The 22099-nt window shown below is 32.4% G+C and overlaps 2 protein-coding genes across 3 annotated transcripts; both read left to right on the top strand.

Annotated features, from left to right (window-relative positions):
* Window positions 1-9679: 9679 nt before the first annotated feature.
* On the top strand, window positions 9680-13721 carry LOC120078425 (phospho-2-dehydro-3-deoxyheptonate aldolase 2, chloroplastic-like). The gene is made up of 5 exons (XM_039032699.1): window positions 9680-10319; window positions 11236-11513; window positions 11725-12001; window positions 12524-12769; window positions 13151-13721. The coding sequence occupies exons 1-5, from the start codon at window positions 9834-9836 to the stop codon at window positions 13409-13411; spliced, it is 1548 nt and encodes a 515-aa protein (XP_038888627.1). The 5' UTR covers window positions 9680-9833; the 3' UTR covers window positions 13412-13721.
* Window positions 13722-14653: 932 nt separating this feature from the next.
* LOC120078655 (nitronate monooxygenase) lies at window positions 14654-18780 on the top strand. 2 transcript variants are annotated; one of them, XM_039032947.1, is made up of 6 exons: window positions 14654-14925; window positions 15960-16172; window positions 16432-16527; window positions 17228-17373; window positions 17955-18174; window positions 18336-18607. In XM_039032947.1, exons 1-6 carry the CDS (start codon window positions 14791-14793, stop codon window positions 18459-18461), a joined length of 936 nt encoding a protein of 311 aa, XP_038888875.1. In that variant the 5' UTR covers window positions 14654-14790; the 3' UTR covers window positions 18462-18607. The 2 variants fall into 2 exon arrangements, with proteins under 2 accessions (XP_038888875.1, XP_038888874.1); XM_039032946.1 differs by having other exon boundaries at window positions 14656-14925; window positions 18421-18780.
* The last annotated feature ends 3319 nt before the right edge of the window (window positions 18781-22099 follow it).

The following is a 22099-nucleotide window of genomic DNA, read 5'->3' as shown; positions in this document are numbered from 1 at the left end:
TTTAAAAATGTAGTTATACACTTGGTTATTATCCCAAAAAATGCTATCCATTATAATTATCCAAAACTAGTTGTAGTTACCCACTAAATATTAATTGACAATAAACCATTACTAATTTATATATAAACATGTATTATGTTATTTATTTTTATTTTTATTTTTATTTTTTTTGTATAGGGGAAGCCATTTACACAAAATAGAAAAAGTTTCATCTTCTTTGATAGAGGCAAATAGAAATCTATCAACACTGTTTTTTTTTTTTTTTTGTTATTTTTTTTAAATAGTTTGACATTTTTTTCTATTTTTGAAAATTTTTCTTTTAAAAATTGAATTGAGGTTATAATATAGCATACTATACTTCTAAATGTATCTATATTTATTTTATATAATTCTGCATTTTAAATTTTAAAATTCAAAGCTCAATACAATAAAAGCATAAAAATGTTGTTTTTAGAATTTGACTGTTTAGACCACAAAATCCGAATACAGATTTTAAAAACAGAATTTAGATTCTCTACCAAACAAATATTTGTTAAACTCAATAAATCTGAAAAACACAAAACATAATCTTGATAGCCAACCAAATAATCAAACTTTTTTCTTACTTCATTATCTAATTCTTAAACACATTTTAAAAAACGAAACCAAAATTTGAAAATTTGTAAAAAAAAAAAAAGGACATTTTAAAAAATTGATTTTGTTTTTGAATTTTTAGCAACACACACACACACACACATTTTGTTATAGTTGTATTTTATATGTATTATAAAAACAAACAAGAAACAATAAATATTTTTGCTATAAAGTGTAAATATTTTTTAGATTTTTCTATTTATAAGAATTTTCCCAATTAAAAAAAAAACAAGAAATTGGAAACATAAATGCTATTGAACGAGAGCTTATTTTTCACTCAAACTCGACGCTTAGAGTCGATTTCTCTACTGTTCAATTTCAAATTCATTAGCGTTGAACTATGTTGGTCATCAAAATTTCAAAACCCAACTGGGATTAAATTTACTGATTCGTATCAAACTCAAAAAATAAGAACAAAACATCTTTCATCCTCTAGCGCCTCCGCTATAATAAAACTATGATTCTATGACATATAAAATCTGTCATAATTAAAATTCGTGACAGTTATTTTATGTCATGGTATCCCTTGTAAAAGTATGAGCATCAATGATAGTTTTTGAAAATTGTTATAATTGAACTTTTAATGACAATAAATAATTGTCAACAATGAATAATTATTGACAATGATAAACTGTCATCAATTGACTCAAATTGGTTTATTATTGTAGCGTTATGGGTATTGACGATAATAATAAAATGTCAAAAAAGGATATAGAGTGACATTTTATTGTAAAAAATATTTGAATAATGACATTTTTTATTGTCAAGATTATATGAACCATGACCAATGTTTTATGTCAACAAATATTTTATCATGACACGTTTTTATGTCACATAATTTCATATTATAACACATTTGTATTGTCAATAAAATACATTTTTTTGATAAGTTGTTATTTCTTTGAATCTTACCATTACACGTGATTTCCATAATCAACTAATCCTATTTAAACACAAAAACAACACAAACATAAAATACTTATATATATATATATATAATATGATCATAAAGTTGATAATATTTTACAAATAGATAGACTAATAATCATTGATAATGATTTTAGAAGAAGCCAGAAATGAGTACATTGCAACCAAAGTTTTGCCACTAACCGTATAAAAAACTTATAAACATATCAACTGCTCTATGGTTTTGCCCTTTTTTCCAACAGATTCTTGCAAAACCTAGTAAGAAAATAAAAAATCATTTTAGAATTCAATTCTACACATCAATATTGACAACGACAACAACATAAGAAGGTTTTACCTTTCTAATATCAACAAATTTTCCAACTCATTGATCTTGCTTAAGACATTGATGTCATAACTTACCTCCACAAGTATGAACACCCATAATCAAATTGGGTAAATGTTTTACTTACAGAACATTGATGTAATAATTTATACTCACAATACATCCATGTCAACGATTATAATAATATTCAATCTTCTAATTTCATATATTGCAATAATACTTAGAAAAGTTTGTCTACTCAATCAAAAATATACAAAAAAATCCATTTCAACTCATAATATACTCTAGAGGCAAACACAATAATACTTACAAGATTCTTCAAAATGGTAGTAAACACATCATATTAAACAACAAATAGCATCCTTAAATAAGGAACAAAAACAATAAACTAAAAAATTCCTCACAAACAAATATTCAATTTAGAGTTCAACCTTACACATGAATATTAACAATGATAACAATATTAAGAAGGAACAACAAATAACAACTTTTTTTATAGTTCTCTTTAAAAGAGGATGAGAATAAATAAATGAAACATGTAATTCTATTTAGTTTGTGCAAAGAATAACACACATTCATGATATAATTTAACCCGTACATTCATGTCAACAATAATAACAATATTCAATCTTGTTAGATCATATACTCACCACTAACTATTGCAATAATACTTGAGATAATTTATCTATCAATGCAATAAATAAAATTTGAATTTGAAAATGGAGAGGTCACTGTTGAAACATATAATTCAACTTGTAATATATTCTAGAGGAAAACACTAGCACTAGCAAGATTCTCCAAATTCCTTACAAGAAAATCAAATTTACAACATTTTAAGATTCAATTACTTAGCATCAACAAACGAGTATGAAAACCACTTTTAAGTTCCTAAAAGGTTCCTATATGTCACAAAACCAACTTTGACTATGAAAACCACCTAAAATACTCTTAAAAGGTAGTTAAGTCATCATTTGTATACGAAAACTATGTAAAAGGTTCCTTAAAAGTGTCAAAATGACACTTTCAATCTCGAAACAAACTAAAAAGTACCTAAGCCTCACTTTGACCTTCAAAATCATCTAAAATATTCCTAAAAGGTAACTAAGTCAAACTTTGTTAGTGAAAACCATGTAAAATGTTCCTAAAAAGTGTCTAAGTGATGCTTTCACTCTCCAAACAAACTCAAAAATGCCTAAGTGACCCTTTAGAAACTAACAAGTTCCATAAAAGTGTCTATGTTCCATTTTGACTCTAAAAACCACGTAAATAGTTCCAAAAAATTACTAAGTCACACTTTGACAATGAAAATGACATAAAAAAATCTTAAAAAAATGTCTTAATGATACTTTCAATCTAGAAATAAACTAAGACGAGATTAAGTGTCACAAAATCACTTAAGTATTCATAAAAAGTATCTAAGTGAGAGTTTAACCATGAAACTACATAAAGTTCCTAAATAGTATCCAGGTGACACTTTCACTCTCAAAATGAACTAAAAATTGCTTAAAGTAGTGACACTTTTACTCTCAAAATAAACTAAAAGATGTCTAACATTTGAAGCATCCAAAGCAATTTGGATAAGTTTCAAATGGTATAAAACATATCTTAAACAACAATAGTCAAATCTATATTTTGGTAGTGATGTGAAAAGTACTTACCTAGATCGAAATCCATAGTTTCCAATTCGAAAATCCACTTCCTAAAGGTTTAAACCACATATTGCCTTATGGAGATAAGAGTATTAATGTAGTATCACTTGTTCTAAAAGAAAAATATTTTAAATGATAAAAATGTTCAAAATATTTACAAATGATAGCAAAATATCACAGTCTATCTGCGATAGACCGCGATAGACTACTATCTATGTCTATCATTGTTGGTTTACAGAAACATGCAGTGGAAGAAAACAGGATCATTAAACATTCTAATTCTTCAATTTTGACATCAAAATAAGCATGTTCATAGGGTATCAAGAGGGTTTCATTACATACCTTTGAAGATCCTCTTCTTCAACGAAATACAACTGCAATCTTCTTCAATTCAAGTCATGAACCACCACTAGAGCTTCCCTACTATTTTCTATGAGCCTTAGATTGAGTTGTGGGGCTCAAAACAAGCTTGAACTTAGGGAATTGAAGGAGATGTTTTCTGGTTTTTTAGCTTGTTGAAGAACAACTTCTTCAACTTTAAAAAACTCAGCAATTCAGTAATTGCATGTCCTTTTTCCACTCAATCAAGAGTGATTTTATTACATGACTCTCATGCAAACTAATCACTTGAAGTGATTCCAGCTACTCCTTGAATTTGGTGGTGAAATTATGTGTAAAAAGTGTTGGCATTGATGCCTTAAATCTCATAGGGTCTTATAGTTTGTAAAGCTTGTATGAACAAACTTTTATGTGATTAATAATATATGATATTTTTATTCACTTTGTTTATAAAATATGTGATATTTTAGTTGCATAACCACAAATCAATAAACTAACATCCAAGGTTATCGTTGTAACTTAAATATGTATGTGGAGACATACAGGTGGATGATGCTTAAGTGATAACCTAAATAGTTTGTAGTAAATGGATAAGGCTGGGTACCTTATTTTGGTGACACTACGAGTATGGCCCGCTTTGTAGGTGTTACAAGTGTTGTAAAGTGCTACAAATGATATGATCCTGATCATTCATGTATTAGAGATGCGAGTGGGTCTATATAAAGGAGTTTGTATAAGACTAGACCACGAAATGCTTAGTCTCATTATATAACATCGTTCATAATAGAGACTTTCATTTCACTAGGTAACATGACCTTAATCTTGAGTAAGTTGTGAACTTCTGTCTATGAAGACGGTCCTTTGATTTGTATGGGTGAGAGTGTCTAGATTGCTGACTCAACAAGCCTACCATTTTGGGGATTCGTCTGATTGGGGAGTTGGGAACTCAGCTACACAAATGGAATTCACTCCTTCCCCGAAGCAGGGGTAAGTAGATAAATTGCTCCCTTAAAAGCTAATTCCGGATCTTGAACAATGTGGCACCACATCCTCTCCTAGCCCGAGAGGGGTTTAGTCATAGTAGGACTATGATCTATTGTTCATTAGAGGGATAAGTGGTAATTAAGGAGTTAGAGGTAACTACAGGGGCAAAATGGTAATTTGGCCTAGCTGTACTTATGAGCAATTTATGAAGGGTTATCGTACTGTTGATTGGTTATATCCAATGGACACAGAAATATATCTGTAGTGCAAAGAGTGCAGTTGTCGGTCTTTAGTGGAGTGCTCGACAGTTAATGGATGGTAGATAATGTAATTAAAGAGTTTAATTAATTATTCACATAACGTTGGAGCTTCAAGCTACAAGCCCATAAGGTCCCCTTGGTAGCTTAAAAGGATTTAGTTGAGAATCAATTTTTGGGTTAATTTGAATTGTTCAAATTAATAAGAGGAAATTTAATTATATATGATATAATTCAATTAATTCAATTATATACAATATAATTGTTATAATGTATTTGATGCATTATAATTTATTTGGAGGAAATAAATATGTGAATGGGATTCAAATATGTTTACTATGAATGTGATTTATAGTTGTTAAATTTAATATAAATATGATTTATATTTAATATAAATATGATTTATATTAAATGCCATAAAATAGAGAAAAAGAACTATAGTTTATATTGTATATGATACAATATTAAAACTATAGATTATGTGTTATATTTGATATAACATATAGTTTAATATAAATAAGATATGATTAGTTAGTTATCATATTTATTTTATTGTTTTGGATAATAATTCCTAATTTCTTTCCAACTACCTTAGTGGATGGTTAATTGGTTTTATGGAAAATGGAATGAAAGAATTTACTTTCTTTTTTTCCTTACATACTTACGTGAGAACCTACACGATTGAAGTTTTTAGTAAACGATAGAAAATTCACAGAATCGTTCTGTGTCTTCTTCAATCTTCTTCCTCTTCCAAACTCAAACAAACCCTCCAAACCAAAATAATCAGAGTCCACTACTCTCGGACTCTCACCTTGAGAATTCCAAAGGCTCCCATGGTAGTGTCTGTGTTTGGTTCGTGAAGTTTTTGAAGAAAGTTTTCAAGGGTTGTTGTGTTCGAGTTCGTGACAGTTCGAGGGATTTACAAGAAGAATAGTTCTTCAAAGATAGTATCTTTTGAACTCTATTTCTTTATAAAAAAAAACATGTTGTAATTTGTTTATGAATGCATATCTTGTATGTTTACTATAAATTTAGTTTTTTCAATCAAAATGGAATTTGGACGATCCGCTTCTGCTCAATGATCTCTGTAAAATGAATTTCTTCAAGAAGGTGACTAACTTTCTTGCTTGAAAGCGGGAAAATCCCACATTGGGATTTTTCTCAATTTTTCTTGATTTTGAAATGATTTTCAAAATCAAAACTTTTTTCAATTTTAATTCTTTAATTAAAACTGAAAATTTATTAATTTTAAAAAATTAATTTAATAATTAATTTTTCTAATAAAATTAATAACATATTAATAACTAATTAAACAATTTAATTAATTCTATTAATTTAATATCAAATATTAAATTAATTTGTCACCAATTCCATTAATTGAATTCCTATTCATGAAATTAATATTTAAATCATACTTATATATTAATCGATTCTCCAATTACGTTTAATTCCAAAATTAAACATGTAATTATATCACATATAATTATTAATTTTCTTAATTCGAATTTGAACGTTTCAAATCAACTTATCACGCTATTCTAATGCTAATCTATTTGTGAGCTATATGAGACCTAATGGACCTACAAATCATGGGCTCCAACGATCCGAGAGTAGTTGTACTCCCCTCATTGTAAATATATTGTGTCCACTCGATATAATCATAATTAGTAAGTTAATCTTTTGTAGGTTGTTCGTAATAATGACTGGATCAAATGACTATTTTATCCTCAGATTATCTCTTGTTCCTTAAGTTCCATTGATCCTTTAATGAACAATTTGTTTGTGATCCAATCAACAAACAAAATCCCTCTCATGCCAATGAGAGGATGAAACCCCTTGTTCAAGACCCGAAATCAGTGTTTAAGAGAATAACCTCTCTACTATCCTTGAAAGCGAGTAGGAATGAATTTCATCTTGCACCCTATGTCTCCATCTATCTATCTGGTCTTACTCTTGAAATGGGAGACTTATTGAGCCCGCGCTGTTAAGCCAACCCTCACCTATGCAAATCTAAGGAAATCCCGAATAAACAGGAGTTCATAGTTAGTTCAGGATTAAGATTAAATTACCTAGGTCATTGCTATGAAATAGTTAGTCTTAAACAGTAAACAACGTTATAAAGTAAGAGTGACTTATTTCTTGGTCCGATCTTATGCAAACTCATTGCACAGGACGCCCTCACTCCTCATGTCACCACATGAACGAATCAGGATCACTTCGTTTGTAGCACTTTACAACTCATTGTAACAATTATACAGTGGACCGCATCTGATAGTATTACCAAAATAAGACACCAAATCTTATTCGTATATTATAGATCATTTTGACTATTTACTCGAACTTGATCAACTCTTCTGTCTCCACATAAAGTTCAAGTACTCATGTAATATTCATGAATCTTTTTAGTTATTGGATTTATTTATAAAACGAAATAAGCAATTCATATATTTAACGACAACTTTATCGATTTACAAAACGAGTTTATTGTTTACAAACCACGAGTTTTAGGACATAAAACCCAACAATCATGACATAGATAGATATAGATAGTAGTTTATCGCAATCTGTCGTAGATAGACAGTAAAATTTTGCTATACTTGTAAATATTTTGGTTCATTTTCTTATATTTGAAAACAACCCCTTGTCTAACCCATATATATATATATACACATATATATATCATAATTAGGGCATATATAAAATGTGATGCAAATATTTAGATATTAGACCAAATTGATAGATGAAAAAGGAAAATTCATCCCTAAGGTTGAGAGAATTATCTCTAAGAACAAAGACTTCATATTTAAAAGATAATCAAAATCTTCCAATTATAATCATGAAGTGGCTATTATAGCATGTGATGCAAAGATTTAGATATTAGACCAAATTGATAGATGAAAAAGGAAAATTCATCCCTAAGGTTGAGAGAATTATCTCTAAGAACAAAGATTCTATATTTAAAAGATAATCAAAATCTTCCAATAAAACCCTAAAGTGGTATTTATAGTATGTGATGCAAAGATTTAGATATTAGAGCAAATTGATAGACGAAAAAGGAAAATTCATCCCTAAGGTTGAGAGAATTATCTCTAAGAACAAAGATTCTATATTTAAAAGATAATCAAAATCTTCCAATTACAACCTTAAAGTGGCTATTTATAGCCTTACAATAAAATCAAACAATTAACGAATTAATTATAAAATACGAATTAAACACTAATCAATCTAATTAACAACTAAAGTAAATATTTACTCAAATATACTAATTATCTTATAATTTTTCTCATCAAAATGTATGCAGGAAATGCAAGAATGGTTATCTTGACATAAAATAAAAGTAAATCTAAGCAAATAAGCAAAATCAATTAACCCTTCTTCTCTATTAAAACTGAGATTTCATAGTACAAAGCTTTTCAATTTGAAGGGAGTTCTCCAAATTTGCAGCTTGATGCATGGTGATGGTGTGACTATCACATGCTATGTCAGAATCTTTGTCACAACTACCTTGTTCTACTCTTGACCCCTTGATCATGGAGATGACATTGTTGATACTATCAATAAGATTGAAACAGTGTTTATTGTTGAAGTTTACATATTTATTGAGGAACTTCATTTCTCTCTCTCACTGTCTCTTTTACGTTTTCAATGACTCCACCCATTGACCGCTATTGAGAACCGACTTTGACAACTATAGTTGCCGCATTACAACAAAAGTCACTGACGACATGCTTTGACAACTACGTTTGATGGTCTATGCATCTGACAAAAGACCACTTGTGGCAATCGATTATGGCGACTACATTTGATGCCAAAACTTCAACAACTACCTATAATGGCCGACCAACTTCAATGATCACTTATGGTGAATAACTCCTACCACCTATTTCACGATCATGTCCAACGATTAACTCTGACCACCACCTCAACTAGTCATATACTAGAAGAAAACAAAAAACAAAACAATTCAGCCAATAAAAGTATTTTTAAATATAAAATTGAAATGATTAGTTTATAATGTATAATAGTTGTTTTTGTAGCAATTTGACATTAACAGAAACACTAAGGACTTATTTAGATTGACTATTAAAAAAAATATTTTTCAAAAAAATCATTTTTATTTAAACATTTTTGATAAAAATTGTTTAAAATATATTTTGAAAGTGTTGCCTATTTTAAGTGGTTGATAAGTATTTTAATATTTTTTCAAAATGACTTATTTTACCATAGCACACTTATGGTAATAAACACGAGTGTTTTTTAAATTTAATTTTTAACACTTTATAAAAATTCTATTGAAAATAATTTTTTGAAAAACATCTTTTTAGACGATTCAAACTTGCTTGGTTTAAGTTTTTTTAATATTAAAAAAACATCAAATGACATGACATATCAAACATATCTATTTATATTTATTTGCAAAATATGGTGAAATTTGAGGGTAAAAATGGATTAAAACATGTTTTTTTTTTTTTTTTGCAAAACAATTTTATTCTTATTTTGGACAAAAACAGAAAAGAAGAAAAGGTGGCAAAAAGTTACCACTTTTTACGGATTTGACCCTCTGGTGGCTGCCTTCGAATCTTTGATTTCGAATAACGGAATAAACACACAACCGAATTCAGTCTACATCTTCGCTTTTTTGAGTTGAGATTTTTCCGATCTCCATCACCACCATCATCTTCCTTTCACTCTGTTTCCCTCTCTGAGCTAACCCCAAAAATGGCTCTCCCAACCACTACTTCTCTCCCAAAATCTCTCCCCCATCCCTTCTTTCCGATCACCTCCAAAACCTCCCACCACCGCCGTCTTCCCCCTTCCGTCCGATCACCCAAACCCATCTCCGCCATTCACGCCGCCGACCCATCAAGGTCTTCGAAATCATCTATCCAGGTCCCGACGAAATGGACCCTCGATAGCTGGAAGTCGAAGAGGGCTTTGCAACTCCCCGAATATCCCGATCAGGCGGCGCTTGAATCCGTCCTCAGGACCCTTGAATCGTTCCCTCCGATCGTCTTTGCCGGAGAGGCTAGGTCGCTTGAGGACCGGCTGGCGCAGGCGGCTGTGGGGAAGGCTTTTCTTCTCCAGGGTGGGGATTGTGCTGAGAGCTTTAAGGAGTTTAATGCCAATAACATTCGTGATACCTTCCGTGTTCTGCTGCAGATGAGCGTTGTTCTTATGTTTGGAGGTCAAATGCCTGTTATCAAGGTTGATTACTATTGCATATGTTTGGTTTTTGTTTTATTATTATTATGTTTGCATTGTGGGATGGTTTTGATTGATTTTGATAAGTTTTGTTGAATGCTTGATTGTATTTTGTCTTTCCTAGTAAGTGACATGGGTTGGAAAACTTATTCAAGCTAGCCAAATTAATAACAGTTGGATGTGTATTCGAAAATCTACATGCCCTTCATGACCACTGATATAAGTTTAGAGTGATACTGTTAGCCACATTTTGGTGGCCTCCTCGAATAATTCTCCATGTTTTGACTTTTACTTCTGTGATATTATCGTTTGATAGCATGTTTGTAATTGATTTGATATGTTACAACTAAACCCAAAAGTTTGAATAAATAGGCCTTAGAAATTAGTACTAGACCTCACAACTGATCATCTATATTGACGGTTGAGAAAATGCTATTACAGGTATGTTTGGGAGTGACTTTGGCCTCCAAAGACGCTATTGTTGTACCAAAAATACTGTCCATTCCAAATTAGAAGTGATCGATAATTTGTTTTGGAAAAGTGCAAGAGCATTTATGATGTTTTACGATAAAGTATTTGTACTTATAATTTTTGTTAAAATGACGTAGTTTAAAAACACTTCTGAACACACCATATGGGGTTTGAACATGAAAACTCTAGTTAGAGGGCCCCTATCCCCAGAAATTTAGTCACACAAGTGGTTCTTATTCTTCTGAACATTTTCTTAACATGTGTATCACTGCAGTTTTCCTTACTCTTTACTTATTTATTAAATAGGGCGAATTTCCCTACACTAGAGATTGGAGCTAAAGTTTTCTAACAATGCATTATTCTCTCCTGAAAGACTGCTGAATGATTCCAGAGTTGTTATCTGGAATTACATTTGATGGGTTTGTAATAGGACTTATGTATGGTGTAGGTAGGAAGAATGGCAGGTCAGTTTGCAAAGCCAAGATCAGACCCATATGAGGAGAAGGATGGAGTGAAACTCCCAAGCTATAGAGGAGACAATATAAATGGCGATTCATTTGATGAGAAATCTAGAATTCCAGACCCAGATCGAATGAATAGAGCTTACTGCCAGTCAGTAGCAACATTAAACCTCCTGAGGGCCTTTGCTACGGGAGGTTATGCCGCAATGCAGAGAGTTACGCAATGGAATCTTGATTTCACCGAGCATAGCGAGCAGGGTGACAGGTTTGACTCTCAAGTACTTTATTCTTTTATGTACCTTTTGTATTGGCATTTGGTTTCATTCTACTCAACCATGAACCATGAACCTTGTAGAATTTACAATGAATACCAGTCAACCATGTTGATAAAGTGACCCATGAGCCATTTGTTTTGATAACTTTTGGTTGTAGTGGCATAGTTTGGTTATATATTTTTGTTGCACCTGTGCCAACAGATACCGAGAACTAGCCCATAGAGTTGATGAGGCCCTTGGATTCATGGCTGCTTCTGGACTCACTGTGGAACACCCTATCATGACCTCGACCGAGTTCTGGACATCTCATGAGTGTTTGCTCCTCCCTTATGAGCAAGCACTTACGAGGGAGGATTCCACTTCTGGGATTTACTATGACTGCTCGGCTCACATGCTTTGGGTGGGAGAACGGACTCGACAACTCGATGGTGCACATGTTGAGTTTTTGAGAGGTGTTGCTAATCCTCTTGGCATTAAGGTACCTCTGTCCAATTTTTAGATGGTGATGTTTCATTAAATTATGATTATCTTTTGACCATCATCCCACCCTTTCCCATTTTGTCCCGGAACTGCACTTTCGTTTTATTTTGATCATTTTTGTTTAAACCATGTCATAATGTATGCAATCAACTTGTCATTGCACTTTTGCTGCATGCCATGGAGGATGATCAAATTAATATTCCGTTTGAAACTACCACATATTAGAACCAATTTGCAATTTACAAATAAAATTGAAAAAAATATAATGGCTTAAGATTACAATAAAATTGACTTAATAGTTTGGAGATGAAATTTATGGATGATTTTGTATATTGTTTTTCATTTCTCAATTTTTGCTCGATGATCTTTGCCATTTACTTGTGAAATGTCTCATTCTTTGACCTGCTAAACACTTCTACATCTTATTTTTCTCTGGGTGATATATAATGGTTCTTGAATTGTTCCTCTGATGAATGTAGTAGAAATTTGACAACTGATAAATTGTAGCATTTTGATACAGGCAAGTGATAAGATGGATCCAAAAGAATTGGTCAAGCTTATTGACATTCTAAATCCCACAAACAAGCCTGGAAGAATTGTAGTGATAGTAAGAATGGGAGCTGAGAACATGAGAGTGAAACTTCCACATTTAATCAGGGAAGTACGCCGAGCTGGTCAAATCGTCACTTGGGTCAGCGATCCCATGCACGGGAATACAATCAAAGCTCCCTGTGGACTAAAAACACGTTCGTTCGATGCTATTAGGGTACATCTCTCTTTCCAATTTAAATATGTTTGGTTTGGTCATGACTCATTACACTGGTTTGTTCCTTGCCTTCTTTTCCAGGTTTAGTGTTTTCTATTGCAAGTACTATTAACTTGTTACATCAATACCTATACATAAATGCATTGATCATCCTTCCTTAATTTGATTGGATGCTTTTGACCTTCTTGGATTATGGTTTTAAGCCTTAATCTCGTTAATTACTCTATAGATCTTCCATTTAGAACAATCTTTTTATGCATTTAGTTGAGTTTTACTCAACTTCAGACGTGAATTAATGCTTAGTCGGATATCATTGGAGTTGTACTTCTTTTTCACTTAACTCATTAATCATTGGTGTATTTGTCAATTTGTCGATTGCAGGCTGAGGTGAGAGCATTTTTCGATGTACATGATCAAGAGGGAAGCTACCCTGGAGGAGTTCATTTGGAGATGACAGGGCAGAATGTTACCGAATGCGTTGGAGGCTCACGAACTATAACGTATAATGATTTGAGCTCACGGTACCATACTCACTGCGACCCTAGGCTCAATGCTTCTCAGTCTCTAGAGCTTGCCTTCATCATTGCCGAGCGGTTGAGAAGAAGACGACTCGTAGCAGGACAGGCTTTGGGATCGGTCTAACTATAAAAACCTCAGGCAATTCATCTTCTGTACCGACAATGGGCTTCGATTTGTCATTTCAGGTTGATGATGTATAAAGCTAAAACGAGTTTGGAGTTTATTTATATACTTTGAGTTGTGTAACACCTAGCATTGCTATGTTGAGCCGAAAGGCCTAAAATGGTGTTGAGTGAAACATAAAATGCTTAAAATGGCGTTGAGTGAAACATAAAATGCAGTAGAAATGTGGTAAAAATAATATGTAATGTTTACTGTTGAGTTTCTATAATGGTAATAATAAAAGCTTTTTGAGATGTAACCATTTGAACTATCACTACTTTTGTGACTTTAAGAGTATATCGTCTAAGTCAATTCTATTCTTAATAACAGTGACATCTTTTTAGAATATTTGTTAATTTGGTAATTGACAATTTTTTTAATATTATTATATAACTATTTTATTTAGCCATACATAATCCAAAATGCTCCATTTTAGGATTACATTTTTAATTAGATTTGAGGCATTTACGCCTTCTCATACCGCCACGAGGATTAGGAAAAGCTTCAACTCTAGGATTTAAACCATCGATCATTATTGATCTCGAGCAATTGCAAGGGTCAACTAACAAAGTCGATGACATAAAGTTTACAAATTGAAATAATGAGAAAAAAAAATACAAAAATATAAAATAATCTAAGGATATCTTTTTGAGACAAAATAAATGATAACAACAATCTCTATAATCTTTATGTTATTCATACACTTTTTAATCTTTATAGATAGGTTGATAAGATTATTTGTTAGAACAAATTTCAAAATTTGAAAATAAAAAATAAAAAATAAAACTTTTCAAAAGTTTACTTTGAAACTTCCCCAATTTAATATATTTCCAACATTCAATTACAAAAAAGCACCAACTAAACTTAGTTAAACTAAAATAAAATCAACCCATATTTATATTTAATAAAAAAATCCAAAAACAAACTTGAAAACAATCTCTTTATTTAATACAAATATTCACCTAACTCATAAACATTGATTCAAATTCAGTGATTCACAAATATTGATCTTTATTTTATTATTTATTTATTTATTTATATTTTATTTCCCACTCAAATAGTGGAGGACATTATAATAACAAAAGCATTATTCAAACTAATAAACAAAATAAAAAGGGAAAAAGGAAAAATTGTACACGTCTTCAATTACGTCGTCGTTTCACATTATTCGACAGATTATACTGAGTGCGCGGCGTATTTGCTTACGTGTTGAATCCGGCAGCTCTCACATAACCTTCAAAGCCGCCTCCCATGGCTGCCACTGCTACTTCCTTCCAATATATTCAAAGTCACTTTTCTTCCGATCAATCCATTATTTCCCACCGACGACACAGAATCAGATGGATTTTCGAGGAATACTTGGTTTCCAGTACGGCATAGTTCAGGCTCCGCTTGGACCTGATATCTCCGGTCCTGAGCTTGTTGCTGCCGTCGCCAATGCCGGCGGACTTGGTCTTCTCAGAGCCCCGGATTGGGTATTTTACTCTCTATGCTTCCTTGTTTTTCCTTTACCTATGTCGGAAATGAATGTCATGTGTTGTGGAAAAGCATCTCTGATGTGCGATACGTGAGTGGAACCGGAGTTTCTCCTTTCGTAACGGATTTCAGTGATCGATTGTTTGATCATACGTGTTCGGATTTTGAAACTTTTAATTGTTGATCAATTTGAATAATTGCCGTTTTCCGATTTTTGCAACTGTTTGTTGCATGGTTTTATAGGAATTCGGACGATTGGGTAATGATTAGTTATGAAATTATGGAGTGTTAGCTTAACTGGGGTCTTAGTCGGGGGAATTGATAATGTGAATGAACAGAAGAATTATTGATTTTGTCAATCTGTTGTGAGCAGTTTGAGCAGTTTGTATATGGCATGAATGTAAAGTTTTTTTTATTTTTTATTTTTTTTTATTTTTAAGTATTGATATAATTAAACGTACCTTACCTATCAACTTAAGCTTTTCGGTAGATCGGTGATTTAACAGACACATCTTCTCTCCCGTTAATGTTGATCTCCATTTGTTGATATGATTAAAATTATAATTTAAGATTGATGGATGATTTAACAAATTTAATGCAAACTTCTTACAGCTATTTCTTCATTTGTTCTTCTATTAGTTAGGAAATTAGTTGGAGGATTATCGGTTTCATAACTATTCTGTCTTTTGTTGTCTAAGAGCTCGATATAATTAGCTTTAGTTTATATTTTCTGCAATTGTCTTGTGATTTTGGCCGATCAATTATTTTTTGAGAGCTACATGTAGGTTTGTGAATCTTACTATGATCTCAAAAATATTTTAAAAATATAGGCTTGTATTAAGGATTGAGCAAGGTTATATTCTTAAATTGACAACATATGGTAAAATGATTATCAGACAGTCTTTTAATTATAAAGTCAAAAGGTGTATATCTTCCCATTTATCCCAACTATTTATTCGTACCATTTCCTGTTCTCCTGTTCACTCTAATTGAGTAGCAAGGAGCTTGAACGCTTAAATTTTTTGTGTACCAGGAGTCACCTGATTTTGTACGAGGTTTGATAAGGAAGACCCGAGCGTTAACGGATAAAACATTTGGAGTAGGTGTCATTTTAGCATTTCCTCACGAGCAAAATCTAAAGGCCATATTAGACGAGAAAGTAGCAGTTGTGCAAGTGTACTGGGGAGAATGTTCAAAGGATCTTGTGGATCAAGTTCATTCTGCTGGGGTGAAAATTATTCCACAAGTGAGTGTTCTCTTGCAAATCACATTAACAATGCATGTCCACAAGATCCAAATCAAGTTGATTGCTTTATCTTATCATTAAACTTTTTATGCACGGTTGTGGAGGCCTAATTTTCTTGAAAAATCAGTCATCTTATTAAATCACATGCTTCTCTTGTGTTCTGGTCCATCACTTCAGGCTTCATTATTCTGTTCTAGGACATTATCGGTCATCTACTCATATTGTGGCATGTTACAATTTTTAAAACTACTTTCTGCAGGTTGGGAGTGTTGAGGAAGCGAGTAAAGCAGTTGATGCTGGTGTTGATGCAATAATTGTGCAAGGTCGGGAAGCGGGAGGGCATGTTATTGGTCAAGTATAGATTTTCTTCTTCCCATAAAATTTAATTAACACGTGATGCTATTGTATTTGTTTCGACTTCTTCCATTATAGTTTTTTTTCCATCCTCTAAATCACTTGGGGGCTATATGTTTTTTAACGGTTCTTCTCCTTTATAAAGTGTCTGTAAATTACAAGAAAAAGAAAGGAATTAACAAGAAAAGTAATTTGACTTAGATAAGAAAGTTGATTCATCAAACATCTGTGTCTCAATTCATTAAGAGACTGTTGTCTTAGTTCAGACACCAACCTACTTACCCTGCTCCAAGTTCATGTTTTGAAGAATATACAACGTTGGTTTTGTTGAGTCAATGGTTATGTTAGAAGACTGTATTCAGTTCGAAATCAGCTTTGGAGGGAACCGGATTTTTTAATATTGAACTTATCATTAAAGTATTTGAACATTTTTCCTTTTTGACATCAATCATGCACATACATTTTAGGTAATTGCCTACTTTTCTTCTTCAAATTTCACTTGAAGTAAGAACTGCTAGTATTTTTATTTGTTGGTTTCAGTCAGTGATAATACTTTGGTTCATGTTTTTATTATTCCCATTCTTCACTTCTCTTCACATTGTACATCTATCTCATAACTTTTCTCAAATACATAGTCTATAGAAGTTTCATTATCAGAAAAATGAAAATAGTCTATAGAAGTTTGACTTGGTTCTTGACAGGAAGGTTTGATTTCCATCTTACCAAGGGTAGTTGATATTGTTGGGAATGAAGATATACCAGTAATTGCGGCTGGCGGTATTTCAGATTCCCGTGGTTATGTTGCTGCCCTGGCCCTTGGTGCTCGTGGTGTCTGCCTTGGAACTAGGTTAGAAAACCTCAACTGTGATAGATCACAACTTAGAAAACTTATTTTAAAAAGCTGGTAGATCCATGGTACAAAATGGCGCTCAATTAGAAACAATTTCCAGTATTAAGAATAGAATATTGCCTCACATCCAGTTCAGTCAGGTTCTGTTCAGAGAGAACATATAAGTGTTAGGACCTCGATTAGCCCTGTGACACTAAGTACGATAGTATTAATGTCAGTGTAGAAATTTCATTAATGGTCCCTAACATATATTCTTATACATATGTCTAATTTTCATTTATCCGAGGCATGAAAATATAGCCATGAGAATGGTGTGCGAGGAAGTTCTATCGAGGTTGATTGGTCACATCATAATCCACGTCATAAATAGTTCAGAGGCAGAAAACCTATTTTTCTTTGGTGTAATTCAAAAGTTGCCTTTATCCTTGCTATATTATTGTATTTGAACGATTATATAATCTAATAACAAAACATATCTCATAAATTTTAGGCAGTATCATGATTGATCTTTTGCATCAAAGTTTGTTACGATAGTTATTTCAAATTTGTGTGCACAAGAACTCAAAGGAACATTGCAGGTTTGTCGCTACTGAAGAAAGCCGTGCTCACCCTACATACAAGAGGAAGTTGGTAGAACTGGAAGCAACTGATTATACAAATATTTTTGGCCGTGCAAGATGGCCCGGTGCACCACAGCGCGTTCTACAGACACCCTTTTACGATGATTGGAAGTCACTTCCTGCCAATGAAAATGAAAGCAACCAGCCTGTCATTGGCCGCTCAACAATTAATGGCTTGGTGAGCTTTCCCTTATCTCTTTTCTACTTAACCAGGTGCATAGAAGGGATATTTATCTTCCATAACATGCATAAAAAAAATGTTGCTGTCTTTTATTGTTATGCCTGATGAAATTCTGCAATTAGTTTATATGTTGGATCATCAAAAAATTAAATATTTAGGTTGACAATGAAGAAGTTGAGGATATAATGTTGTTCTGCGCTACTTTCAAGCATCCTTCATTCAATACATTCATGCTTAGAACAGGACGTAGATATACGACGCTTTGCGGGTACCGTGCCAAATGAAACAACAAAAGGCGACATCGAGAGCATGGCAATGTATGCAGGGCAAGGAGTTGGACTAATCAAGGAGATTCTACCTGCAGGAGAAGTGGTAAGGAGGCTGGTTGAAGGTGCTCAACATCTGATCCAAACACATTTTAGTAGTTTTGTTCATAAAGATTGATGCTTAGAGCTGCTATATTTTTTTGTTTTCTTGAGGAAATAAGATCCAAAATCCGCATGTAGTTAGATGAATGGCTGAAAATTGAGATCCTCCACTGTTAATCATGAACTCAGCGAACCTTATGGTTTAAATAAAGCAGTAATTGGTATTATTAGCTATTTTATTTGTAGTAGTGGAATTTTAGGTCCTTATCCATAAAGGTTGTCTGGATAAGTTTTCCGGTCTTGCAAGCTCTCGACTGAGGTCTTTATGTTATTTCCAAAGTCTTTCTTTTGTCGTGCTTTGGATATTGGTTCTTCGTGGCCATGTGAAATTGGTACATTATGCCAAAGGTTCAAAACTAAAAGACATTTTCCCATTCCTTTCGAGAAGAAGATGAGTGAACCACGAAAAGAGATAATTGTGCCGCTGACCCAAAATAATTTTAAAAATCAAGTTGTTTTTTTCCCCTCTCGCTATCATCGGCAGAACTCTTTTGCTCTCTTGCTTTAAATCTTGCAACTCATTATTTGTTTTCTTTACATAAAATGAAGAGAGTCGAGTCAAGAACAGAGAGCGAGAGTAGAAACAAATTATAAGAGAAAATAGAGACCAAGACATCAAGAGGAATGGAAAGATCCGAGATGGAGAGGAATGGAACGGTCTAAAGAGTGAAGAGCAAAAGCGAGATCTCAATTTGCATACTCAAACAAAATGTAAAAAAAAATATACTTTTATTTCAAATGGTAAAACTCTTGAAAATATTTACAAGATATAGCAAAATTTTAGAATTTTCAACGATAGATGTAGGGAAGAAGAAGTGGACATATGACGTGTGTGTGGCATGAAGAATGTGGAGTAAATTGTTTTGGTGGAAGTGTGCATGGATGACACGTGGCAAATATGGAAATGGAAAATGATTATTATGAAATGGAATGAATGAGTATGTTGGTATGGAATGATGCAAAGTTTAATTTAATATGTGATTAAAATGATGATGAAGTTGGTGTAAATTGCAAGTTAATAAAACAAAAATAAATTAATTGTTGGAATTGATAAACAAAGATTAATGTAAGAAATAAAGAAAGATTGATGAACTTGAAATCGATGAACAAAATTGATAAAGGAAATATAAACTTAAAATTGATAAAGAAAGATTGATGTAGGAAGTATAAACTTACTTGAAATGTTTAGGAGAAATGAAGAACTTTTGGGAGGAGAAAATGAAGAACTTTATTTTTCAACAAAAGGTACAAAGTTCTCTCCCTTTTCTCTCAAGGCAAAAACTTGTAAAAACATAACATGCCCTCCTCGATTCATACTAAACTTCCTTTATAGTGTTAGAAAACTTACCATGAATTACATTCGGTGGACACGTTCTAAGACACATGTCACATAAAATCTAAAAACTGAACATTTGTACAAGACACATGACTAGTACAAGACACATGACACGTAAAAGCTAAAAACTAAACATTTGTACAATACATCGAAACTTAAGTTTGACACGTTTTGTCTTCAATTGGAGTTTGTCGTCTACTTATTTGATTGAGCTGGCATGTGGATATGATGCATAAAGTTTGTAAATTCGTTGTCATCCTCTTCTTCTTGAATGTTTGATGTATTTTCTTCTTGGTTAGTAGTGGATGAGGACAAAATTTGTTGAATTATAATCTTGAGGTCTTCTTCATTGGATACTTGTGCCATTGCAGCCATCAGTCTTGATTTTTGAGTAAAAAATTGTTGATTCTTTTGTAGGTTTGGCTTCATATTATGGGGATAGATGGAAAACCATTTTTCCACCACATTTTTTGCAGCAACAGCTGTGTTGAATTTGTCCCACCACTTGATTCGATATGAACGAGATAGGCGGGAGATGCCATTTGATTCTGAAACAGAATAATTCCAGCAAAAGATCCATGCTAGATGGAAGTAATTTGAAAAACGTAAAATTAAGTCAAAAGAATTTGAGAAAACATTATTTGAAAAGTATTTGAAACTTTCAAGGATTGTATATGGTAGGATAGCCTCATTAAGGCCAAATATGTCCCACCAATCATTAAACCATAATGGAAAATTTTGAATACATGTTTTGTCAAACATTATGAACCAAGAATGATTAAAATTGTTTAACCAAAACATATTGTACCAAGCATTTTGATAATCAATGTATGAATAAGTTTTTGGAGAAAATTGATGAGAAAATCTTTTTTCAGTATAAACGCTTTGATTCCATTTTGTTGGAGTTAGAACACGAAGAATTCTAACTTTTGAAAAGGCAATTTTATTTGGGTCATCTTGATTCTTGTTATGGGTGATTTCAATTGAGTCGGTATCAATAAGAATAAATTCGTAGAATAAACGAGTTTTTTGAGGATGGGTTGGAATATAATGGAAATTTGACGGAACTATTTTTTGAATTGTTTCATTCATAGATTTACCTATGAATTCTAGTTCAAGAGTTGTAATGTATGAGGTTTGGGTTTTACTATGGTAAGAAGTAGATGAAGTTGATCGGTAATTAAAAGTTTTATTTGAGGATATAATTTTTGAATTTTGAGAGTTTGTAAGGGCTTGGATATAGGTGGTTGGAGGAGTAGATGACTCCTCAATTTTGATAGGGGAAGAGTTGATGGTTAAGGCAGAAGGCCTTGAAGAGATGGAAGACTCCAAAATTTGAAATTTATTTGATAATGGCAATGCTTGAGGAGCTTTTCCTTTTCAATTCTCCATTATCAGTGATGATTCGCTTTTGATAAATTGATACGCTTGAAAATATGATGCTTTGGTTTGAGGAAGTGTTGATCTTTGTTCTTGTTCTTGATCTTGATCATACTTTTCTTCTTTCTTGCAAGTGGACTTCATTTGCTTTTTCTTTCTCTCTTTCACTCTCTTTGCTCTTTTCTTTCTCTCTTTCACTCTCCTCTTTAGTTTTTCCTTGAAGGAATTCTCGAGTGAGGTAATCAGAAAGGGAGTTTGCACTTCCTTTTATAGCTTCAATTTAATTTGAAATTAAAACAAGAAAGTATTGTTTGCCATCTAGCAAAAATTTGTAAAGAAATCAGGTTTTTAACATCCTTTTGTAAAACATCTGTAGCTGCTTTGCAATCCACGCGTATTAAAAAAGTTTTGTTGATCAAATCACTTTGGAATTTGTTGGTACATAAAACAATTGATAAAATCTCTTTTTTTTATGGTTGAATAATTTTTTTGAGATTCTAGCCAGATACCAGAATGATATCTAACTAGTTGCTCATGACCATTGATGGACTATTCGAGAATGCCTCCATATCCTATATCTAATGCAAATATGAGTGATGCATGTGGATTAATCATGGATAGACATGGAAGACTTTTGACTAGACTTTTGATGGTTTTAATGATGCATGTATGTTGATGATTCCATGGAGGTGGATTCTTTCTGTGTCTTTGATATAAAGGTTCACATGTTTGTCTTAAATTGGAATAAAGTTTGATATATAATTTAAGCAACCTAAAA

Source organism: Benincasa hispida, chromosome 5, assembly GCF_009727055.1.
Source record: "Benincasa hispida cultivar B227 chromosome 5, ASM972705v1, whole genome shotgun sequence".
NCBI classification, from domain to species: domain Eukaryota; kingdom Viridiplantae; phylum Streptophyta; class Magnoliopsida; order Cucurbitales; family Cucurbitaceae; genus Benincasa; species Benincasa hispida.
The sequence above is the reverse complement of the archived record's forward strand: the minus strand, read 5'-3'. Positions and strand labels throughout refer to the sequence as shown.